The sequence below is a fragment of the Heterocephalus glaber genome, unplaced genomic scaffold (assembly GCF_053883595.1).
Source record: "Heterocephalus glaber isolate CG9 unplaced genomic scaffold, H.glaber_assembly_v1.0 deba00000901, whole genome shotgun sequence".
Classification (NCBI taxonomy): Eukaryota; Metazoa; Chordata; class Mammalia; order Rodentia; family Bathyergidae; genus Heterocephalus; species Heterocephalus glaber.
In genome coordinates this window covers 11,398,662-11,420,817 of record NW_028258171.1, presented here as the reverse complement: position 1 = coordinate 11,420,817, position 22,156 = coordinate 11,398,662, and the positions used below count along the sequence as shown (strand labels likewise).

The window sequence follows — 22,156 nt, the reverse complement described above, 5'->3', positions numbered from 1 at the left end:
AATAAAGAGCCAGGTGGGATGGGGCACACCTGTAATCCCAGCACTCTGGGAGGCTGAGGCAGGACTACTGCAAGTTTGAGCCAAGTCTAGGGTTGAGATGTAGCTCAGAGCAAAGGCTCTGGATTCAATCCCCAGGGCCACAAAAAAAGTATAAAGTATTCAAAGCATAAAATGCCAAAATTCTGTTTTATCACAATTTGAGGGATGCAGCTAAAGTAGTACTTAGAAGAGACTGTTTTGTTTTTTTGAAAAAGGGTTTCACTATGTAGTTCAGAGTAGGCTCGAACTATGTAGCCCTGATTGGCTGTGAACTCTTAGTGATCCTTCTGCCTCAGCCTCCCAAGTGCTGGGATTACAAGCATCTGTCACCATACCTGGCTAGAAGAATTTTAAATATTTATATTTAAAAGAATTTTATGAAGAATGAGTTGAGCATCTAACCATAAATTGAAGAAATAGCAACCTAATAAACCCACAGAAAGTAGGAAGAAATAAATAGGAGCAGATATTAGGAACATAGAAAGCCTACAATAGAGAAAATCAAGTAAACCAAAATTTGGTTTTCAAAAGGCTGATAACCTTCTTGAAAGATTATTAAAAGGAAAAAATAAAAGAAGTTACCAGTAAGCAATTTTAGGGATAGAAAAGGGGACATACCTATAGCTGCTACAGAGATTAAATAGAGGGTATTATTAACAATTTAGCTTTATACCATTTGTGAACTTAAATGAAATTATGTAGTGGGTTGGTTGGGGGAACCATATGAACTCTGACAAGATAAAAATGGAAAACATACACTGGGGATTTAGCTCAGTGGTTCCGCCACCTGCCTCCCAAGCGGAAGGACCTGAGTTCGATCCCCAGTACCAAAAAAAGGAAAACATGAACTTCAAGCTGACTGAATCTGCGATCTAAAATCTCTACCACAAAATATCAGGCCCAGATGGCTCTACAGATGAGTTCTACCAAACACTCAAAGACTAAATAATACAATCTTACAAGAACTATTCCATATTGTTGAAAAAGGAGCACTACCCAATTCACTTATGAAACATAGAAAAGCCTTAAAATAATTAGCAAAGAGGATATAGTAATATATTTAAAAAGAGATTACCTAAACTTCTCTAAAACTCTAAAATTCAACATCCTTCACTGAAAGTCAGACAGAAGAGGACCAGGGTGCAGCTCCATGGGACAGAACATGCTCAGCCCAGGTGAGGCCCTCGCATGCTCCAAAAACTGAAAGGGTAAAAATCAGACTGAGGAGAACTTCCTTAATTTGACAAAAGCCAACTACAAAAAACTTACACACCCTAAAACAAACGTCAAATTTAATAGCCAAATGTTGAAAACAATCCTTTAAAATTAGAATCAAAGAAAAAGAGTAACTTCTATTTAACACTGTACTTCAGGTCCACCAGTGCAGTAAAGAAAAGGGAATATGGAATAAAGGTTAGAATGGAAGAAATCAAACTGTCATTATTTGCACATTATAAAAATAAAAACAACAGATAATTACAAAGAATTAATCAAAGGTGAGCAATCTTGCCAGAATAAAAATAGTTAAAAGTCAACTGTATTTTAAAACATCAGAAACATGGAAGGCAAAACTAAAAAATGTTTAGAAGACAATACTAGACACTTTATGACTTCTACATGAGAAGAATTTCTTAAACAAGGTGCAGAAAACACAAAGCATTAAGGAAATGTTTGAAATTACATTAAAATTAGTAACTTCTGTTCAACAAAAAAATTATCAGGAATATGCAAAGATAAACTTCAAACTGAAAAGACATATTCAATTCATATAACTATCTACTTAAAGAATTCACACACAAAAAAGACAAGTAAGGGCTGGGGATTTAGCTCAGTGGTTCCACCACCTGCCTCGCAAGCACAAGGACCCGAATTCAATCCCCGGTACCAAAAAAAAAAAAAGACGAGTAACCCATGGAAAAAAAATGAGCAAAAGGCAATATACTAGCATTCTCACAGGAGAGAAAACACTAATAGTCAATAAAGTTATGAAAAGGCACTCCAATTTATCAGTAATCTAGGAGACAAAAACAAAAACTACAAAAATATCAGGTCATGCTCACTGAATTGGCAAAAAACTTAAGGGCAAATGGTATCAAAATGTTGTCAAAGATGTGGAGCAAGAAGGAGGGTGGTGGGGATATAAGTTGACAAAAATATTGTGGCAACAGTCTGAAATCTCCACGTAAGTTTACACACCAAGTGACCAGCATTCCATTCCTTAGTCTATGCCCTGAAGAGTGTACATGCCACTGTACATGTATAATAGGACGCATTCTATAAGAAAGCTTACTGTAGCATTGTTTATAATAGCAAAAAAACAGGAACAATGAAATATTCATCAATCATGGATGGATAAAAAAATCTCAGTAAACTCATACAACAGAACATGGATGGATCCAGGGATGATTTTTCAAAGCATTTAACAGTTGGGCAGCACAGGCTCTGATGAACTGGAGAGGACCCAAAATAACAAGTACCATATACAAGTGTGTACCAGCTGATTAAGCAACAGGTAAATCTAAAAACTACCTGGGGCTGGTGACATACACCTGTAGTGCCAGCACAGGGAGGGTCTGGGGGAGGACCACGTGATTCTAGGAGTTAGAGACCACACTAGGCAACATAGCAAGAGCCATCTCAAAGACAAAACAAAACCTAAAAATCACTCAGGAAAACATACTATAATTCTAAAACCAGATAATACATTGCTTAGCCATACATATGTAAACTATTTAAAAAGAGTGATTAACAAGAATATTCAAAATAGAGCTGTGTGAGGTGGTGCATGCCTGTAATCCCAGTGCTTCGAAGGCTGAGGCAGGAAGATGAAAAATTCAAGCCCAGCCTGCGCAATTTAGTGATTTGGGGAGACCATGTCTCAAAATATGGAAAGGGCTAGGGATGTAGTGCGATGCGGAGACCCTGGGTTCAATCCCCAGTACCACATAAGTAATTAGAGAGCAAGCCCAAGGTCTGCAATCATGCCATATAAAAGCGCCAGTCAATGGTGAGCACCACACTGCAGCTTGTAGCACTGCCTTTACGTCAGGGACCTTGGGCTTCTGAAACTGTACTGCCTTGGTAAGAATCCTCTACGGGCCCTAGATTTTTACATGTTTATTCGTGAATCCAAATCTAGCACAGATTAATCTAACCAATAGGGTCTTAACCACAACTTAGCTACAAGTGAAGCTGGGAGTACCTGACATTCAGGGTTTTTTTGGTACCAGGGATCTAACTTGGGTCTTTGTGCTTTTGAGGCAGGCGGCGGAACCACTGAGCTAAATCCCAAGCCCACATTCAGGTTTTTATTAGGTATCCACGATGAGCTATAACCAGTTCTACACACTGGGGACACAAAAGGGAACAAACAGTCTTTGTAGAACTAACATTCTGTGGGGTAGGTAAGAGGTACTGACTGAGACAACGAAAATAAATGCGCCAACAACGGTCACTTGGTGGGGAAATACCAAAAATAGAGAAAGGAGGTTCAGATTCTGGAACTTAAAAAGAATAACGTTTTCCACATGTCATAGATGGTCCATGTGATGACTTATGAATATGTAAAGTAGAACTGTTAGGTTAAAGAGAACATAAGGCTTTTGATACACATTGCTAAATTTCCCAACAAGGCTATGCTAATGTGTACCCCCATGAAGAGTGTATGAGTAAATCATTTCTCCACGTTTTTCCCCAAAATTCTTTCAAATCTTTGCAAATTAGAGAAAAAAACCTCACTGTTGTTTTCAGCTGGGTTTCTTTGGTTATTAATCTACTTCTTTTATAAATTCTGCATCTCCATTGCTCATTTTTCAATGGGAATATTGTTTTATATTTTTATAAGATCTTTGTCTGTTATTTTTGTTGCAAATATTTTCCCAGTTGCCATTTGCCTTCTCAGTTTGTGGTGCTGAAAAGTAAACTTTTAATTTTTTTTTTTTGGTACTGGGGATCGAACTCGGGTCCTTGCGCTTGTTCGGCAGGCGGCGAAATGACTGAGCTACATCCCCGGCCCCTACTCACAACTTTTAATGTTCCTGGTGGCAGCACCAAAGTTTTATGAATTTCAGCAATATGGAAAATACAGAAGAACTAAGTAAAAGGATATTCTGGCACCAACTAGAATTTACCACTTACTTTTTTTAACCCAGCACTACTTCTCTTACCATTAGTAGTGTTTTCAGATACTTTGTTTTTCTGAAATCTTTTCAATAATGAGATAATTACTTATCTCTAAAATAATTTAGAGATATCTGTGAGTTTTAGGATGCATGTTTGCCAATTTTAACACACACTGCTTGTGTTAATGAGGAAAATTCTAATTGGAATATGTAAGGTGAAATCATGTGGTCAATATTAACTACTGACTATTGGAATATCTCCAGACTCTGCAGCCTTTAGGTAGCCTCTACTCAGAAGGCTCTACTGAAACAACTGTTGGAAGGAGTCTACTTTTTCTCATGATACATCATGTATTCTTTTGCTTCCTACTTTCCTTTTCCTCCCACTTGGCCTTAGACACGGTTTAACTGCTGATGATCCCTGGAATTCAAAAGGTAATAGTTTTAAATCTGTGCTGCATTTTCAGCATGGTTCTTACAGCCCTTCTACTGACTAGATGAATAAGAAGCAAGAAAAGAAGTATTTCCATTCAGTAACTGCCATCTGAAGATTGGAATCTTATCAATTACACAGTTTTCAAAATTAAAGTAAGACGTAAAAACTCAGACATTTCATTAATGGACCCAAAAGAATTCTGTATTGATATGAGACATTTCATGTATGGATCTAAAGTAAATCTACACAGATATATTATGAGATCATTTTATTTCTTTATTTTGCAGTACTAAAGATTGAACCCAGGGCCTCCTGTATTTAGGCAAGCACTCTACCAATGAGCTACGTCCTGGGCCTTTTTTGAAATCAAGACAAGGTTTCACTAAGTTGTTCAGGGTGGGCTCAAACTTGCGGCCCTCCTGCCTCAGCCTCCCCAGTGGTTGGGGTTATAGGCATGTGCCACAGCTATCCACAGATCATCATTTTAAGTTTTTTCCCTTCACCTTTACAACATAAAGAAGCAATACAGTAGAAGAAATTTGACACACACAAGTGGCAGAACTCAAAAACAATAAAATTTTGGGCACATAACCATCATAGACAGCCAATTTTTAATCAAAAACAAATACTAGAAATATTAAAATTAAAGTGCAGTCATTTAACTTAGTTTATCACAAATAAAAGTCTTTGGATATCTCATATTCTTAGGCTTGAATCTGCTGCCTTTGAGATCAAATGGTCTTTGAAGTTACTCTCATCCGCTCAGTCTTTATTTATAAAATGAAGACACTGGTTATACTTTACAGGATTATAATAAGGACTATACAAGATTAGGGGCAGGAGAGTTCCTAGCATATGCCAGATATAGTAGTTATTCAAAGATTAGTTCTAATTTTCTATACTACTATATTAAGAATAAACAACTTGCATGTCTTATTAACATACATAGTATATAGGGGCTGGGGATTTAGCTCAGTGGTTTCGCACCTGCTGCGCAAGCCCAAGGATCCGAGTTCGATCCCCGGTACCAAACCGCCCCCCCCCAAAACCCCCAAACATACATAGTATATACGTTATTTCAGTGTGATTCTGTCATGTTACACGTCTGTCATGTAAGAATGTGGAGAGATGTAGGTTCTATTTTCAGCAAAGCTTCCAGATGGCTTAAAAAAAAATCTGCTAAGAAGGCTCGCACGCATCCCTCAATTGTTTTCATGATTTATAATTCTTGCTAGAATCCCATGATTCTAGAAACAAAACACACACATTCCAACCTCCACAGTACTCCGAATTTTAAATCACAATGTTCACTGGTAAAGTGTTGGTACTGTGATTCTACTTTGAATTCGAGGGGGAAGAAAATCCGTAATCACCCATTAGTAAAGAAATGTCACTAAAATCAGCTTAGAAATATTTAACTGCTTCGGTGATTTCGAGATTTTATTTCACATCGGGCCTTGGGGAAAAGGAAATAAATACGCAATTATACATCACGGCGTCCTCAGCTCCTTTCACGTCCAAGTCAAGATTTAAGGCGATAATTAACCGCGGAACTGACTGTCTTGGACAAACTCGGGGTTTAAGGACGGCGGGGCTGGGGGCAGGAAGAACCCGGAAGCCGGGCGTGGAGGTTTCAGCCGAAGAAGCAACTGCCGCACGGCTGAGCACGACGCGGGACTGGGGAAGCCCGGACGCGCCCACCGCGAGAGCTGTGTGGGCGGCGCTCGCCGTTCCCTCGGACACAGAGGCTGGGCGGGCTCCCCGCGCTAGTCCGCCCCGCCCCGCCTCTTCCCCTTACCACGTAGCCCCCCCACACGTAGAGGAAGTTTCCGTCCACCACGGCGCAGTGACCGCTGCGCTCCTCCGCCACACAAAACAGCTGCGAGTCCGCCATCCGTGCCGTTGCTGGGCGCGCCGCAGCCCCTGCCCGCCGAGCGGCCTCGAGTAGACTCGACTCCGGCCCGCACTGGCCGACGGAACGCGTCGAGGGTCGAGATTGTTGGGAAGGCGGAACCAGTGCGTCTGCGCCGAAGTGCGCCCGCTTGGGAAGCCAAGCCAAGCACGCGTGGCCTGCGAGGGATTCTTTGGTTCTTAGCAATAGGGAAGGGGTGTTGGCTTCCTCGGAGGAGAGTTACTCGCTGACTTCTTCACACTTGAGATTGTGTTTTCCAGTACAGCCTCACTCAGCAGTCAATCCATAGTCAGATTCCTTGCTTCTCCCAAAATGTCTTTTGCAGTTGGTTCGTAGTAGCAATTATATTTGATCACTGTGCCTCTTAAAGAGCTAGCTCTCTGGCTCTCTGGCTCTGTCTCTGATTCTGTCTCTCTCTGCACTGATTTGTGAAATGGGTTAGTTTTCCTATTTTCCCACTTTGTGGGTCTGTGGTTGCTTCCTCTTGAACTTGTGCAGCCATCCCGCCTATTAAGACTGGAAGCTGTAGCTAAAGGCTTCATTAGTGTCTGGGTCGGTTGTTGGTCCAGGAATTCTTCATGCTGCGTCACAAACCTTTGCGTTTGGTGCACTTTGGTCGTACTTTCTGTTGTTTCTTTTAGACAATATAAGTAAACACAGACATAGTATTTCCTCCATTTTGAACACAAAAGGAATCATATATACAGATTTGTAATTTTTTTCCATTTAACAAAGTATCCCTCCATATCCCCGTGTAGCAGTCTTCCTCGGTCCTTTTGACAACTTCACAGTACAGTACTACATTGAGTGGATGTGATCATTTATTCAAGTCCTTATTGATGGACATATGGGTTATTTGTGGGTTTTTGTAATCACAAATAATCCTGTGATGAATAACTTTAAGCGAATGTGACTTTGTACTTTTACAGATTCGTCTGAAGTGGGGTTTACAAGTGGGGACTGCAGGGTGAGAGGGTAAATGCATATGCAGTTTTGACAGATATTGATGAATTTTCCTCTGTAGGTGTTTTATCATCGCCAACAACGTGTGACAGTGACAGTTTCTCATAGCCTTACCAACAAAGTATTTGTGGGGCTTTCCTAAAATAACATATTAGGAATAGTATCTCAGTGAAGCCTTTTGGACTCTCAGTTTTGTTCAAGGAGTTTTCTATTAAGATCATCTCCTCCTCCTCCTTCTCCTCCCTCTACATTTTCATTATTATTATTTTTGGTACCGGGGATTGAACTTGGGACCTTGCGCTTGTGAGGCAGGCAGCGGAACGGAACCACTGAGCTAAATCCCCAGCCCTAGGTACTCTACATTTTTGCTTGTCTGTTAATGCCTTTTTTTTTTTTTTGGTACCGGGATCGAACTCAGGTACTTGCGCGTGCGCAGCCAGGTGGCGAAACCACTGAGCTAAATCCCCGGCCCCTAGTGGAGGCTCTAGATCAGCAAACAATGACCAGAGATGCAGTAAGTATGAAGCTAGCAAAACTCCAGGGTGCCTTGGGGCTAAAGAGGAGGGCCTAAATTTAACTCAGATTTTGGGGAGCCAGGGAAGGTTCCTGAGAAAAAGTAAAGTCTAACAACTAAAGAATGAGCAAAAGTTGTTCCGGCAAGTGGAGAAGAGGGAGAGAAGTACTCCTGGCAGAAGGACCAGGAAAGGGAAAGATGACTTATTTATCCTAATATGGCAAGATTCCGAAGCATTTTAAGGTGAGAAATGACAAAGTAAGAATTATGTTTTAGGAAGTTTATGGTGGGGCATGTCTGTAATCTCAGCACTCTGGTAAACTGGACAATTATGAGTTTGAGCCCAGCAGTAAGACCCTGCCTCAAAATAAAAAAAGGCCTGGGGATGTGGCTCAGTGTGAAGGCCCTGGGTTCAAGGCCCTAGGAACACACACACACACACACAGAGTTTATTCTGATGGCAAGATAGGAGGAAAGGAAACTACTTAGGCAGTTATAGCTGCCTAGAGAGGCTGGCGACCTAAGTCAGGGTCTTGGCTATGGAGGGAGAAAGGAAACCACAGAGATTTGCTAGCTGATTTGGCTTATGAAGGAGGAAGAGGGAGGACTCAGAGATGCTGTCTGTCTAGTTTAATAGCTGAGTCCCTGCTTGGCAGGTAAGCGGAGTGCTTCACTGGATTAGTGAGCAGGAGGGAGGAGCAGGAGGACAGAACACAGTCCTGACCTGTGGGGTCATATGTGGTTTGAAGCCTGAGAGAGACAGGATAAGGATTTGAAAGTCACTAGTACTTAATTGTGCAATGATGCATTGGGACTTTATGAGCCAGCCAGGTGAAGGAGCCAAAGGAGAAGTTGAAAATCTTTGGGAGAAATCATTGTCAGATTGTGATAGGAAGCTGAGAAATTGGGAGCATTTTTTTGGTATAATTTCTTACTATAAAATCTGTCAAATATAAAGAAAAACTGAAAAATTTGTTCAAGGAATACCCATATATCCTCCACTTACACTTATTACTAACATCACTATACTAGCCATATATTTGTGAATAGGTTATGTCCATGTTTCATTTTGCAGAGTTATTGGAGTGGTAGGCAATGTTACACATTAACATGCATTTTCTAAAAATAAGGAATTTCACCTACATAATGGAACTAAGAAAATGTGTTCCTTAATCTGATATCCAATTCATAGTCAAGATTCCCAAATTGCATTCCAAATATCTGTCATAGTATTTCTTTTCGAACTGGGACCCAAGTTAGTTGTTAAATTTTTAAAGACTTTTAAAAGGTGTATATTAGTTATCTATTGCTGTGTAACACACTAGCCCAAAATTTAGTGGCTTAAAACAACAAGAAAGGTTTATTATCTCACTCAAGAATTTGGGGACAGCTTGGATGAGGGGTTCAGTCTCTGGTCTCTCCCAAGGGTGCAGTCAGGATTCTGGCGGGGGTTGTATTCAGGCAGACTTCACCAGGCTGGAAGCTTCCACCAAAATTGCTCACGCACACTGGCACATGAATGGCAGGTCGGTGGTGGCTGTCGGCAAGAGGCCTCAATCTCTTAACATACAGTGCTTTTCTCTTAACATAGAGCTGCTTGAAGGCGGCTGCTTCCCCAAGATAGAGTGCCACAAGACAGCAAAGCAGTGGTGGCCGCGTCTTTTATGACCTGACCTTGTAAGTTTTACCTGTCCTGTCCACAACATCCTGTTGGTTATGCGAGGGAGCATACAATCAGGAATACCAGGAGGCAGCACTCACTGGGGGGTAAGTTTAGAGCACACTTTGGATTGGTCCTTCTGGCTCTTACCCTCCAAGACACTAACTTTGTAAAGCGATCAAATCAGCTGGCCTTTAGATTGTCCCATATTCTGGATGTGTCTGGTTGTTCCCTCGGGGTATGATTTGATTTGTTTCTCTCTCCTCTGTACTCTTACTTGGGCTTGACTGAGTTGGGGTTAAAGTGCCCATGAGAGCAGAGGAAGTCCTCAACTAAAAAGCTATAGGGATCTGTGGCAGATACGAGCTCCTGACGGGAAAAACCACTTGACAACATGGATTATCTCCAGGGCGGGAGTGAAGGGGGCAAGCGCAGCCGCAGAGAACAGAGAATCGGCCCAGGGGCGGGTACTGACCTTGCCGCACCCGGAAGGGGGTTGAGCCTCGGCGGTGGCGCCAAATCTCGAACATGGCGCCCGAGCGGTTGCGGAGCCGGGCACTCTCCGCCTTCAAGTTGCGCGGCTTGCTGCTGCGAGGGTGAGTCGGGCCGGGCGTGCTGGTCGGCGGGAGGGGAGCGCCGAGGCCGTGCCGCCGCGACGCCCCCGCGCGGGAGGGGCTCGACTTTACTCGAAGGACGGACGCTCTTCCGATGTTCTAAGTAGGAGGCTGACCTGCCCGGTTGGAGGCCGCAGGAGCGTCCTAAGTCCCCAGTTCCGGGGGTGGGGTGGGGTGGGGAACGCTTCTTCCCGGCGGAGCGAGGCTCCCTGCGTCGCAGACCCGAACCCAGAGGCGGGGCCAGCCCCTGCAAATCGCTGCAGCGCGGGCTCCCGCAGCTAGGACCACTTGAAGGCCGCCCGGGAGCTGTCAGTCCCTGCTGAGACTAGGCCTCTCAGTTGGGGATTAGGTATCATTTCCTGGAGAATTAAAAAGCGGATAGATTTTAAGTATGTTCTTAGGTGAACGCTTGGATTTTTTTTTTTAATCTCCTTTACAGCTTCTCTGAAAGTCAGGTTTCCTCGCACATCGGTGTGTTTTTAGGACTCATAACATCTCCAGGATTTTTCTTATTAAATCGGTTTGTATTTTAGAATACAGTACTTTTGTTGTTAGTGCGTGTTTGCTGTAAATAGTGGTTGCATTCAGCTTGGGGGTGTGGCACATATACCTATAGCTTCTTCATCTTTACTCCCTCTGGCTTCCTCACCCCCCCCCCGTCCCTCCCCTTCCTCCCCTCCGTCCCCTCTCTTCCCCACCTCCGCTTCTCATCCCTGCAGAGCCTACCTTCCTGTTCTTAACATGGCTCTTTATTTTGCTCTTTAAATTGTGTTTTGAGTCTCTCATATTAATGAGGCCATGAAATATTTAACCCTTTGTAACTTACTTATTTCATTTAGCATTATGGTCTGAAGAGCCATCCATTTTCTTACAAATGACTCATGCGTTCTCCTTTATGGCTGAGTAGTACTCCGTTGTATACATGTCATATTTTCTTTTTTTATTTTTTAAGTTTTGTTTTTTTGGTACCGGGATCGAACTCGGGACCTTGCGCTTTCAAGGCAGGCGTTGGAACCACTGAGCTAAATCCCTGGGCCCCCCCTTTTTTTTTTTGAGACATAGTTTGCAACATAGTTAAGGCTGGCCTTGAACTCACTATATAGCCTCAAACTTGGCCTATCCTCCTGCCTCAGCCTCCTGAGGGCAAGAATGCCAGGCAGGCACCACCATGCCCAGCTTCCCACATTTTATCCAGTCATGTGTTGATGGGCAAATCACACTCACACTGCTATGATTTAGCTGTTGTGAGTTGAGCTGCTCTAAACATGGGTATGCGGGTATTGCCGTAGTAGGATGACTTTAGGTCTTCTGGAAGATCCTCAGGAGAGAGGTAGGTAGGTCAAATGGAATTTGTTTTAGTTTTTCAAGGAATCTCCATACTGATTTCCAAAGTGGTCATAACTAGTTTACATTCCTATGAGCAGTGAAGTGGGGTTTCTTTCCCCTCATATCCTGGCCAGCATTTGTGTTTTGAGTCCTTGATAGTGGCCTCTCTTACTGGAGTAAGATGCAATCTCAGTATTGTTTTGATTTGCATTTCTATAATGGCTGAATATATTAGAATTTCTTTTCAAGTTTTTATTGGCCGTTTGTATTTCTTCTGTGGAGTGTCTATTCATTTCAATTGCTCATTTTTTGGTTAGATCTTCTATTTTTGGCAATCTAATTTGTGAGTTCTTTATATATTCTAGATATTAGTCCTTTGAGGAGTAACTGGTAAAAATATTTTCCCATTCTGTAGGTTTTCTCTTCACTTTGTTGGCTGTTTCCTTTGCTGTGCAGAAGCTTTTTAATTTAATATAATCTCATTTGTTGATTGTTTGTGTTTCTTGTGCAGTTGAGGTTCTGTTAGGAAGTCTTTGCCTATGCCTAAGTCTTCAAGAGTTTTACGAAATTTTTCTTCAGTAGATTCAGTGTCTCTGTTCTTACGTATAGGTCTTTTGATCCATTTTGATTTGATTTTAGTATAGGGTGAGAGATATGGATCATGATTTATTCTATATGTGGGTAGTTAGTTTTCCCAGCAACATTTATTAAAGTGGCTCTCTTTTCTCCAGTGTATATTATTACCCCCTTTGTCAAAAATTAGCTGACCTAGGGCCAGGGATTTAGCGCAGTGGGACCGCGCCTGCCTCACAAGCACAAGGCTCTGAGTTCGATCCCCGGTATGGAAAAAAAATTAGCTAACTGAATCAGGTGCTTTTTTGGGGGGGGGGGTACCGGGGATTGAACTCAGGACTGTGCGCTTGTGAGGCAGGTAGTGGAACCACTGAGCTAAATCCCTGGCCCTAAATCAGGTGCTTTTGTTTCTGGATCCACTTTATTCTATTCCATAGGTCAGTATTTTTGTTTGTTTGGTACCAGGGATCGAACTTGCGTCTTTGCGCTTGTGAGGCAGGTGGCAGAACCACTGAGCTAAATCCCCGGCCCAACATGTTTGTTTTTGTGCCAATATCATGCAGTTTTTTTTAGGACTGTGGCTTTGTAGTATAACTTGAAGTCTGGGATTTTGATGCCTCCTACCATGCTCTTCTTTCCCAGGATTGCTTTGACTATTCTGAGTGTCTTCTGGTTTCATATAAATTTTAGAATTATTTTTTCTAGTTCTGTGAAAAAAGCTGATTGTATTTTGATTGGGATTACAGTAAAGATATATATATATATATATATATATATATATGCACATACATACCTACATATATACACAGTATCTTTTCTTTTCTAATTTTCAATTTATTATTGCTATTTAGTCACAGAAAAGATAACACTTTCCAAGAAATTTACTTTAGCATATGTCATTGTATAATTGTATAGATATAATTCTATATGAAGAGAAACTATGGCAGAACTAGCAGGGGCCTTTAGGAGGAAATACAAGAAAGGCAATAAAGGAATTCTTCCATACAGACTTCTTATCTGCATTATTTGATTTTTTTCTCAAAATACAAAACCTTAATATTAGAAGCGAAGAAGAAAACTTTGAAATAAAAGACCAAGAATAGGAAATTGTTCTATGCAGATACATTGCATATATAATATATATGTATGGGCTGAGTGATAACAAAAATACTTATGTATTATAATCAATTCTCATACAGAGTTAGAAACAGCAATTTCCAATCAAGCAGGATTGGACCAACATTTTCTCAGTCTTCAATTACTTGAGGAATAAAGCTGTATTAACAGTCACTTCTGATTTGCAGTATCATGATAAATGTTTGACAAAATATAACTTTTCTCCTTGTTCACTTGTAAAAATTGGTGCCTTTTTGTAATGTTCTACAAGTTCTTTCATGGTGCTGAATTTACGCTGCCCAATGCAGTAGAAGGTCTCGTTTAGTTGGACTTTAAAATGTTTGTTTTTCCCTTGTGCTTTTAATGATACTGAAAAATCATTTGGCGAAGATTCACTATCCTGCATGAGAAAATCTCCTTCATGTCCCCTTTCATTTAATGCCATTTCTCCTTGATGTCTGGTAACTTTGCCATAATACCAAGGATTGCCAGCGAACTTTCCAGTGAGTGAAGGCCTAATATAATCACACTGTGGAGGTGGCGGTTCAAAACCTGAAGTTAATGAATTTTCTTTTTTTTTTTTTTTTTTTTGGTACTGGGGATTGAACTTGGGTCCGCGAAACCACTGAGCTAAATCCCCTGCCTGAAGTTAATGAATTATTCTGCATAATGGTAGTGTAGTTTTTGGCACCGGACCAACCATCCCATTGATCTTCCTGCATTTCCACCACTCTGGGTCATTTTCTGGCATTTCAATAACATCCATTACATCGCCTTTCTCAAAATTAAGTTCTTCATCATTAGATGAACTGAATGGGTAAAGAGCCTGTACCACATGCAACACTTGCCTAGTATTTATTTAGGTTACTGACAACTGCTGCTAATTTCTCTGACAGTGAACTCACATTGTCACCCAAAGGACTGTCACTTTCTTCAGTTACATAGTTTGAAGGGAACCATCCAATTTGTCCATTGTAGCTACCCCGCCACCACCCATCGCTGCATTTCTCCATGACAATCACTTTTGTTCCTTTTATCAATGATAATTCATCTTCTCTCTCAGCCTTGTAGTTAAATTTCACATAGGCAGGCATGTTGAGGTCATAAAGACGTTCCTCTGGGTCAACAAAACTGTCATCAGCAGGAGATGCAGAATCTGGAACACTAGGTTTTCTTTTCACTTTTCCAATGCCTAAGGTATCCTTTAGGTTTTTTACAATAGATGCTTTTCAAGCACTGTTTTTTCTTTCCACATAGTTAGAAGGCACAAAACCTGTTTTATACATAGAATTTCTAACTTGCCACCAGGACTTAGAATCATCCAGAAGCCATAATCTCTCATTCTTCTTGATGTCCAGCTCTTGTTCTTGTTGGGCCACATAATCAAATTTGGCTACTGCCACCACTTCTTCTGCCATCTTTCAGTAGTTTCAGCACTGCAATCCCATGTTTATCACAGTACAGTTCATAACAGCCAAGTTAAGGAATCAGTCTAGATGCCTTCCCTATGCGAGTCCAGGCGGCCCCAGTCTCCTGAGGAGGGCGCCCGGATGCTGCCGCGGACGCCGGGATGGCCTTTACGGCTCGAGGCGTAAGCTCCGCCGCCACGTAGCTCTCGGGAGAGCCACAGTATCTTTTTTGATAATCTGGCCATTTGGTGATATTCTGTTTATTCAAGAAACAAGGGATGTCTTTCCATTTTCTGATGTCTTCTTCAATCTCTTCTTTCTCAGAGGAATATGGTTTTAGTTATGGAAGTCTTTCAATCCCTTAGCTGGGTTAATTCCAAGATATTTAATTTTTTCGAGGTTATTGTGAATAGGAGTGTACTCTTGATTTCTTTCTCAGTTGTTCATTCTTGGTGTATAGGAACACTGTTGCTTTTTATGTATTTAATTTGTATTTTGTCACGTTGGTAAATTCATTAGTTCTAAAAGTCTTCTGTTAGAATTTTTTGGATCCTCTGTGTAAAGGATCACGTCATCTACAAATAAGGATATTTTGACTTCTTCCTACAATATATATTCCTACAGTATTTACTAGAATCTCTTTTATTTCCTTTTGCCAAATTGCTCTTGCTGAAGTTTCTAGTACTATACTGAGCAGGAGTAGTGAGAGTGGACAGGGACCCCTGTCTTGTTTCTGAATTTGGAGGAAAAGCTTTCAGTTCTTCCCTATTTAGTATGATGTTGGCAGTGGGTTTGTAATAATGGCTTTTATCATTGTAAGGTAAGGTCCTTCTATACCAATTTTTGTCAAAGTTTGTATCATGAATGGATGTTGGATTATTCTGCATCTGTTGAGATATTCATCTGATTTTTTTATATATAGCAAAACATTTGTTGGTACATTTTAGGCATACATAATGATAACACTCATTGTAGGGAATTTGCACCTGTACGGGGTACATCCTGCCCCTTTTTTCCCCCTCCTATCAAGCCCCCTCCCCTCCCTATGTACAAAACCTTTGTTTCCATTTTTTCCTTCTATTTTTGCTTTTTTCTTGTCCCTTCCTTCAGTCTTGTAATTTTTATCCTTCTGTTTATGTGATGAATTACATTTTTTTTTTTTTGGTACCAGGGATTGAACTTGGGTTCTTGCGCTTGTGCATCAGGTGGTGAAACCACTGAATTACATTTATTGATTTACATATGTTGAACCATCCTTGCATCCCTGGGATGAAACCAACTTTATCCTGATGTGTGATTTTTTTTTTTTTTTTTTTTTTGGTACTGGGGATCAAACTCGGGACCTTGAGCTTTCGAGGCAAGCACACCACTGAGCTAAATCCCTGGCCAATGGGTGATCTTTTTCACGATTTGCTGTAGAATGCAATATTTTATACATGTTTAATATCTACTGAAATGGGCATACTTTTCTGAGCCAGGTTTCGTTTGCTCTTGTGTATACAGTTTTTGATTTTTTTTTTTTTTGGTTCCAGGGATCGAACTCAGGTCATTGCCCTTGCGCAGCAGGCGGCAAAACCACTGAGCTAAATCCCCGGCCCCCAGTTTTTGATTTTGTAATTGAGTTTTACGTATTTTTTTTTTTTTTATGATGAACCTAGGGGATCATCCATGCTAGGTGAGTTCTCTTTAAGCTACATCCTAGCCTAGATTTATGGAACTTTTAACTTTGTTTCTGGGTTAGTGGTGAACAAGGGCCAGTATGGTTATATCCTGGGAGAAAATAATGAATTTTGTTCAGTTGATCCATGACATTTTGAAAATATGAAGTTGATTAATTATCTTTTTTATTAACTTAGAATTTCACCTAATATTAAGCTATTGTTAATTAATTAACTTAGAAATACCCTTGACTCTTTCAGCTGCAAAGCCCTGTGCTAGGTGAATGGGTATAAGAGGTAAGACACTGTAGAGCTTTATGGTGAGGAGAGATAGTGTATTTGTTACCTATTGCCGCCTAACAGAGTACCCTAAAATATAGAGGCTTAAACAGCACACACTTATTATCCCACATGTTCTGTGGGTCAGGAATTCAGGTATGACTTTGTTGGGTCCTCAGCATTAGGGTCTTTCTCACAAGGCTGCAGTCAAGATGGGGCCATTTCAAATGTCATAATGGGCAGGATTCCCTTCCTGGCTTATTCAGTTGTTGGCAGGATTCAATTCCTAGTGGGTTGTTGAATTGAGGGCCTTGGGCCTTGCAGGCTGTTGGCTGAAGGCTACACTCGGGCCTCCCCAGCATGGCAAGTAACTTCATCAAAACCAAGGGCCAGGGATTTAGCTCAGTGGCACCGGGCCTGCCTTGCAAGCACAAGGTCCTGAGTTCAATCTCTGGTACCAAAAAAAAAAAAAGTAGTGTGCTACAAATACAGAATGGTTTATAACTAGCTAATTATGTAGGAGCACTCATTCTGAGCATTATTGGTATTAAAATGTGATTTTAATATGAACGTAGCTTCTGTGATTATATTCAATGTTTTTTGTGGCCTAACGTTTTTCTAATCTTATAATTAAAAACTGATTAAATTACTGGAATTGGGGCAGATGCATTATCAGTTTAATAAGTCTGTCAATGTTCGTTGTGTTCAGGATGTGGTGATTGACATCAAGGCAGACAAATGCTTGTCTTCAGTGTAAGATAATAAGTTTTACAAGGCTAATGTGAAATACCAGACTTAAGGTACTGTTTATGCAAGTGTGCTTTTTAGCAATTTCGGAAGGAAGGGGCCTCTTTAGGAAGGCTCCTTAGAAGGAGGACCTGACTCGGGCCTTTAAGAATGGTCATGTTAGTGGGCCAGGGATTTAGCTCAGTGGGTCAGCCGCCTGCCTCGTAAGTGCAAGGACCCGAAGTCAATCCCCGGTACCAAAAAAAAAAAAAAAAAAAAGAAGAATGGTCATGTTAGCAAGGGAGAAAAGGATGGTTTTGCTCAGCAAAGTAGCTTTGCAGAAAAGCTGAGTACTGCTTGATGGAGTGAGTGGATCTTAATTTCAATAGCAGATTAATGAATATTTGTCTCTTGGCATAAAATTTTTAGCCTTTAAATACCAATGATCTGCTTCTCTTCTTTCTCCATCTTACCAGGGAAGCTACTAAGTACCTCACAGAAGCTCTTCAGTCTGTCAGTGAATTAGAGCTTGAAGATACCTTGGAAAAGATCATCGATGCAGTGGAAAAGCAGCCCTGTAAGTAGGGTTTAACTCTTAAATCATTAACCTTGCCCTGTATCTTGGATAAATTTACATATTTAAAGAGAAGTTGAGGATTCAGTATTAAGGTGTGCCAATGTTGCATGGTAGTGTTTCTTCCCAAAAGGTTTATTCAGTTGTAACAAAGGATATTCCCCAGAAAACCTTCTACATTTTCCTACCCCTGTAGAGCCACACAGCCATCTGTTGTTTTTTTCTTTCTTTCTTAAATTCTTTTATTGGTACATTTTAGGTATATAATACATTTACATTTCTCTTCGGGATCTTGTACCTTTTTTTTTTTTTTTTTTTGCCAGGGATCGAACTCTGGTCCTTGCGCTTATGAGGCAGGTGGCAGAACCACTGAGCTAAATCCCTAGCTCTTGTACCTTTACATAATGTATCTTGGTTCTAATTTTTTTCCCCATTCCCCTGCCGTCCCTTCAACCCCTCCACCCATCCCTGTTAACAAGGACTTTGTTTCTGTTTTTTCCTTTTCTCATATTCTTTCCCTTCTTTCCTTCCCCCTTCCCCTTCCCCTTTAGACCTTTTCTTCCTATTTCACATTATCAGTTATTTCTTTTAATCCTTATTTACACATTCAGTTTCTCACACCAGAGAACCTATTTGGTATTTACACACGTGTGTCCTATTTATTTCACATAAGAGTATGGCCTCAATATGCATCCATTTAGCTATAAATGTTTCCAGTTTCTCATTCTTTATGGCTGAGTAGTACTCCATTTTATTAAAAAACCACATCTTGGGCTAGGGATTTAGCTCAGTGGTTTCACTGCCTGCTGCACAAGCTCAAGGACCCGAGTTCAATCCCTGGTACCAAAAACAAAAAAACCACATTTTCTTTATCCACTCTCCAGTTAATGGGCACTTGGGCTGTTTCCAAGCTTTAGCTATTACGAACTGTGCCGCTATAAACATGGGTGTGCATATATCGCTGTGGTATGATTCTTTTAATTCTTTGGGGAAGATAGCCAGCTGAGGAATAGCTGGGTCAAATGGGACTTCCAGTCCTAGTTCTTTGAGGTATCTCCATATTGATTTCCACAGTGGTTGCACCAGTCTACACTCCCACCAGCAAAGGAGCAGTGTTCCTCTTTCCCCACAGCCCTGCTCACATTTGTTACTGGTTTATTTCTTGATACCAGCCATTCTTTCTGAGATGAGGTGGAATCTCAGCGTTGTTTTCATTTGCATCTCTTGAATGACCAGTGATGTTGAACATTTTTTCATGTATTTATTTGCTGTTTCTTCTTCTTTGTCTGAGAAATGTCTGTTCATTTCAGATGCCCATTTTTGGATTGGGCCTTTAAATTTGGGGGGGTCTGATTTTTTAAGTTCTTTATAGATTCTAGATAGTAGACCTTTGTCTGAACCACATAGCCATCTTTTCTGCACTTGGCTCTGGAATTTGATCTGGTCTTTAGGGTCACTTTTCTCTCTGCACGCCTCTCACTTTGTCTTAAGTTAGGTACTCCAAAATGTTTGGAGGGAAAGGAGAAAGAGCAAGACTGACTGACTGACTGACTTACTTTCTTTCTTTCTTTCTTCAAGGAGCTTTTGGTTAAATATATATATATATTTTTGGTTAAATATTCTGATACCACAAGCATGGGTCTGCGAAGGAGAAATGCTGTTGTCTTTCAGAAAAAAAAAAGAATGTCCAGTCTTTCTAGTGCCCAGAAGACTAGAAGTGGGTGTGGCTCTCTCTCCTGTTTTCTAGGTACTGGGACAGTATCTTTAATTATGTAGGAAGCAATATGTTCTGTGATATAGGGGAAGATGTTATACCTCTTTTCACTTCTAGAGGCAGAATTCTAAATACACCTTTGTTTCAAAAATTGCTTTACAACTGAAAATTTAGAAAATGATGGTTATCATTAATTATTATATGTGTTAATTATACATTAATTGAAGATGGCACATAGCATTTCGCTTGAAGATGTCCCAGAGTGGGTCAAGGCGTGGATTTGTGTTGCTCTCTGCCCCTTCTAGTGTGTTCCTGGGGGGCTGTTAAACTTCTCGAAGTTATACCTTCTCCATCTGTAAGATATGGGCATACTAACATCATTGTTACCTAGAACATTGTCTAATGGGATAGTGCTTGTGAACTACTCAGCACTGCAACACATTTACTAAGTGCTTCGTAAATGGTAGCTTTCTTATTATCCTCCTTCTAGAACTAATTTTTATGCCTGTTTGAAATTTGACCTTGATTTTCTCTTTTCAGTGTCATCAAACATGATCGAACGATCTATAGTGGAAGCAGCAGTCCAGGAATGCAGTCAATCAGCTGATGAAACTATGTATGTGCATAAAATCAACCTTTTTCTCTGTTGGAGGTGTTACTGCTTATTTTCAATGATTTGTTAGGAACAAAATTGGTAAACATTTCTACAGTGGTCAATGTCATTATTTCGATGTTTCTTTGTAAGTTATGGCCTTCATTATAAACCACGTTATTAAATGACTCATCTTTTTTGTGTTTTCCTAGGGTGTGAGTAGTATTGTTTGTACTATTACTGATTTTTGCTGCTTTACCCAAACCAACCTGACTTTATATTCTGTATGCTGCTAATGAATTGAACTGAGTCTCAGAAATGTAATTTACTTTTGCTCTTAGGAAAATACTGAGCTCGGAGAAGTTCAGTGACTAAAGTTGGTCACATTGTGAATGGCAAGAGAGGGTAAAACCTCAGTTTTATGGCTCATCCACTCTCTGATATTTTAAAGTTTAGGAATTTATACAGCAATACTTTGGAGAAGGTTATTTCTCTGAATGTCTCTCTTTCTCTTCCTCATGATACTTCCAAATTCATGAGATTTAACTTGCAGGAAAACATCTGGTGAGCCGGGGATTTAGGTCAGTGGTTCTGGCGCCTGTCTCACGAGGTCCTGAGTTCGATCTCCGGTAACAAAAAAAAAAAACACCTGGGGAAATGAGCATGGAGACAGTTTTAACTTTAACAGTTCTTTCCTATTTGGGGCAATGGAGATGACTGGAAAGAGTTTTGACCCTTACTTTGGCCAGTAGTTTTTTCCCTTTCAGAATTTATTAGAGCCGGGCATGGTGGCACACACCTCTAATCCCAACACTCGGGAGGCTGAGGCAGGATCACTGCAAGTTCGAGGCCAGCCTCAGCTACATAGTGAGTTCAAGGTCAGCCTGAACTGCATAGAGAGACCCTGTCTCAAAAAACAAAACAACAACAGAACTTATTAAAACTCTAAAAATAGAGAAGTTGAAGAATTTTGATTTTATTCTTGCAAACTCTTAAAATACTGGAATGCAATGACATGCCCTGAAAGTCATCCACAGAAATTTAAAATGGTTGTACTGAATTATAAGGATTATAATCCTAAAATAGGCTTTACCTGTTGTTTACTCTAAAGTGATCTGTGGTTTCTGTTAGGCTGTTACTTATATAGTTCTGGTGGGGACTGAATGGTCTCAGATCTTTGCAGCTCCAATTGTCAGGAAGAGTCACAGCCCAAGAGAGATGCTGGCAGTTTTATACATGGAGAAATGGCCTGACAAGTTAAATAGTCTGGTGAGATTGCTGCACTAGAAACTAGTGAAGTTGTGTTTAGAATTTAGGTTTTTTTCTCTATGTCTAACCATTCTTTGCTATTCTTTACTTATTACAACCAGGATAGTGTGAATTTTGTTTGTTTGTTTTACCATTTTTAGTTTGGGAGATAAATACTTAATTTTAAGAAATTTTTTTTTTTTAAGGTTGGGGTATTTATGCAAAAGTGTTGTGAATTTTTTAAACTCCTTCAGACATGATTATGTTATTAACAGTGTCTGAAATTAAATTATTTTGTTGGTTTTCCATCTTTGACACTGTATAATTCTCAAGGCTTAAGCCAGGCTTTTGAGGGTTCTTTTTCTATTATAAAACTTTTTTGGAAACACTTTTTGCTAAATACTTTAGATTTTAAAAATTATCGGTGCTGTGCAAGTGCAAGGACCCGAGTTCGATCCCCAGTGCCAAAAAAAATAAAAAATAAAAATTATTGGAAGTGAATCAGATTCTTTTACACTTCATATATCGTAGCTTATAAAAGTAGTTATAGAGAGAGATTTCTTTAGAATGACTATACATGTTCTTTTTCAAGATGAGGTTTTTTTTGTTTTCTTTTTGGAAAGATTATTATTTTTTTTTTGGTACCGGGGATCGAACTCAGGTCCTTGCACTTGCATAGCAG

The 22,156-nt window shown here is 40.3% G+C and overlaps 2 protein-coding genes and 1 pseudogene across 10 annotated transcripts in view; 1 reads left to right on the top strand and 2 right to left on the bottom strand.

The window, feature by feature from the left end:
• The window catches only part of Klhdc1 (kelch domain containing 1), a 94,159-nt gene that overhangs the window by 41,626 nt on the left and 30,377 nt on the right, over positions 1-22,156 (bottom strand). The window contains exon 1 of one of the 6 annotated variants that reach the window (XM_021262622.2): positions 10,121-10,256. The exons of 1 other annotated variant lie outside the window; for it this stretch is intronic. Coding sequence is in view for 4 of the 5 variants with exons in the window: in XM_087208068.1 (XP_087064194.1) it covers positions 6,395-6,490 (96 nt within the window). In the remaining variant the exon portion in view is untranslated. Of the gene's footprint in view, positions 1-6,394; positions 6,619-10,120; positions 10,257-22,156 lie in introns of those variants that run through there. 4 more of the 6 variants (XM_087208068.1, XM_004835593.4, XM_004835591.4 and 1 more) reach the window with 4 other exon arrangements.
• The window catches only part of Pole2 (DNA polymerase epsilon 2, accessory subunit), a 35,394-nt gene continuing 23,358 nt past the window's right edge, over positions 10,121-22,156 (top strand). For all 4 annotated transcript variants that reach the window (XM_087208063.1, XM_087208061.1, XM_004835587.4 and 1 more), the window contains exons 1-3: positions 10,121-10,241; positions 17,823-17,923; positions 20,175-20,250. In XM_087208063.1, coding sequence (XP_087064189.1) covers positions 10,174-10,241; positions 17,823-17,923; positions 20,175-20,250 — 245 coding nt within the window. In that variant the 5' untranslated portion in view covers positions 10,121-10,173. The remainder of the gene's footprint in view (positions 10,242-17,822; positions 17,924-20,174; positions 20,251-22,156) is intronic.
• LOC101704726 (SH2/SH3 adapter protein NCK1-like) lies at positions 13,040-17,824 on the bottom strand (annotated as a pseudogene).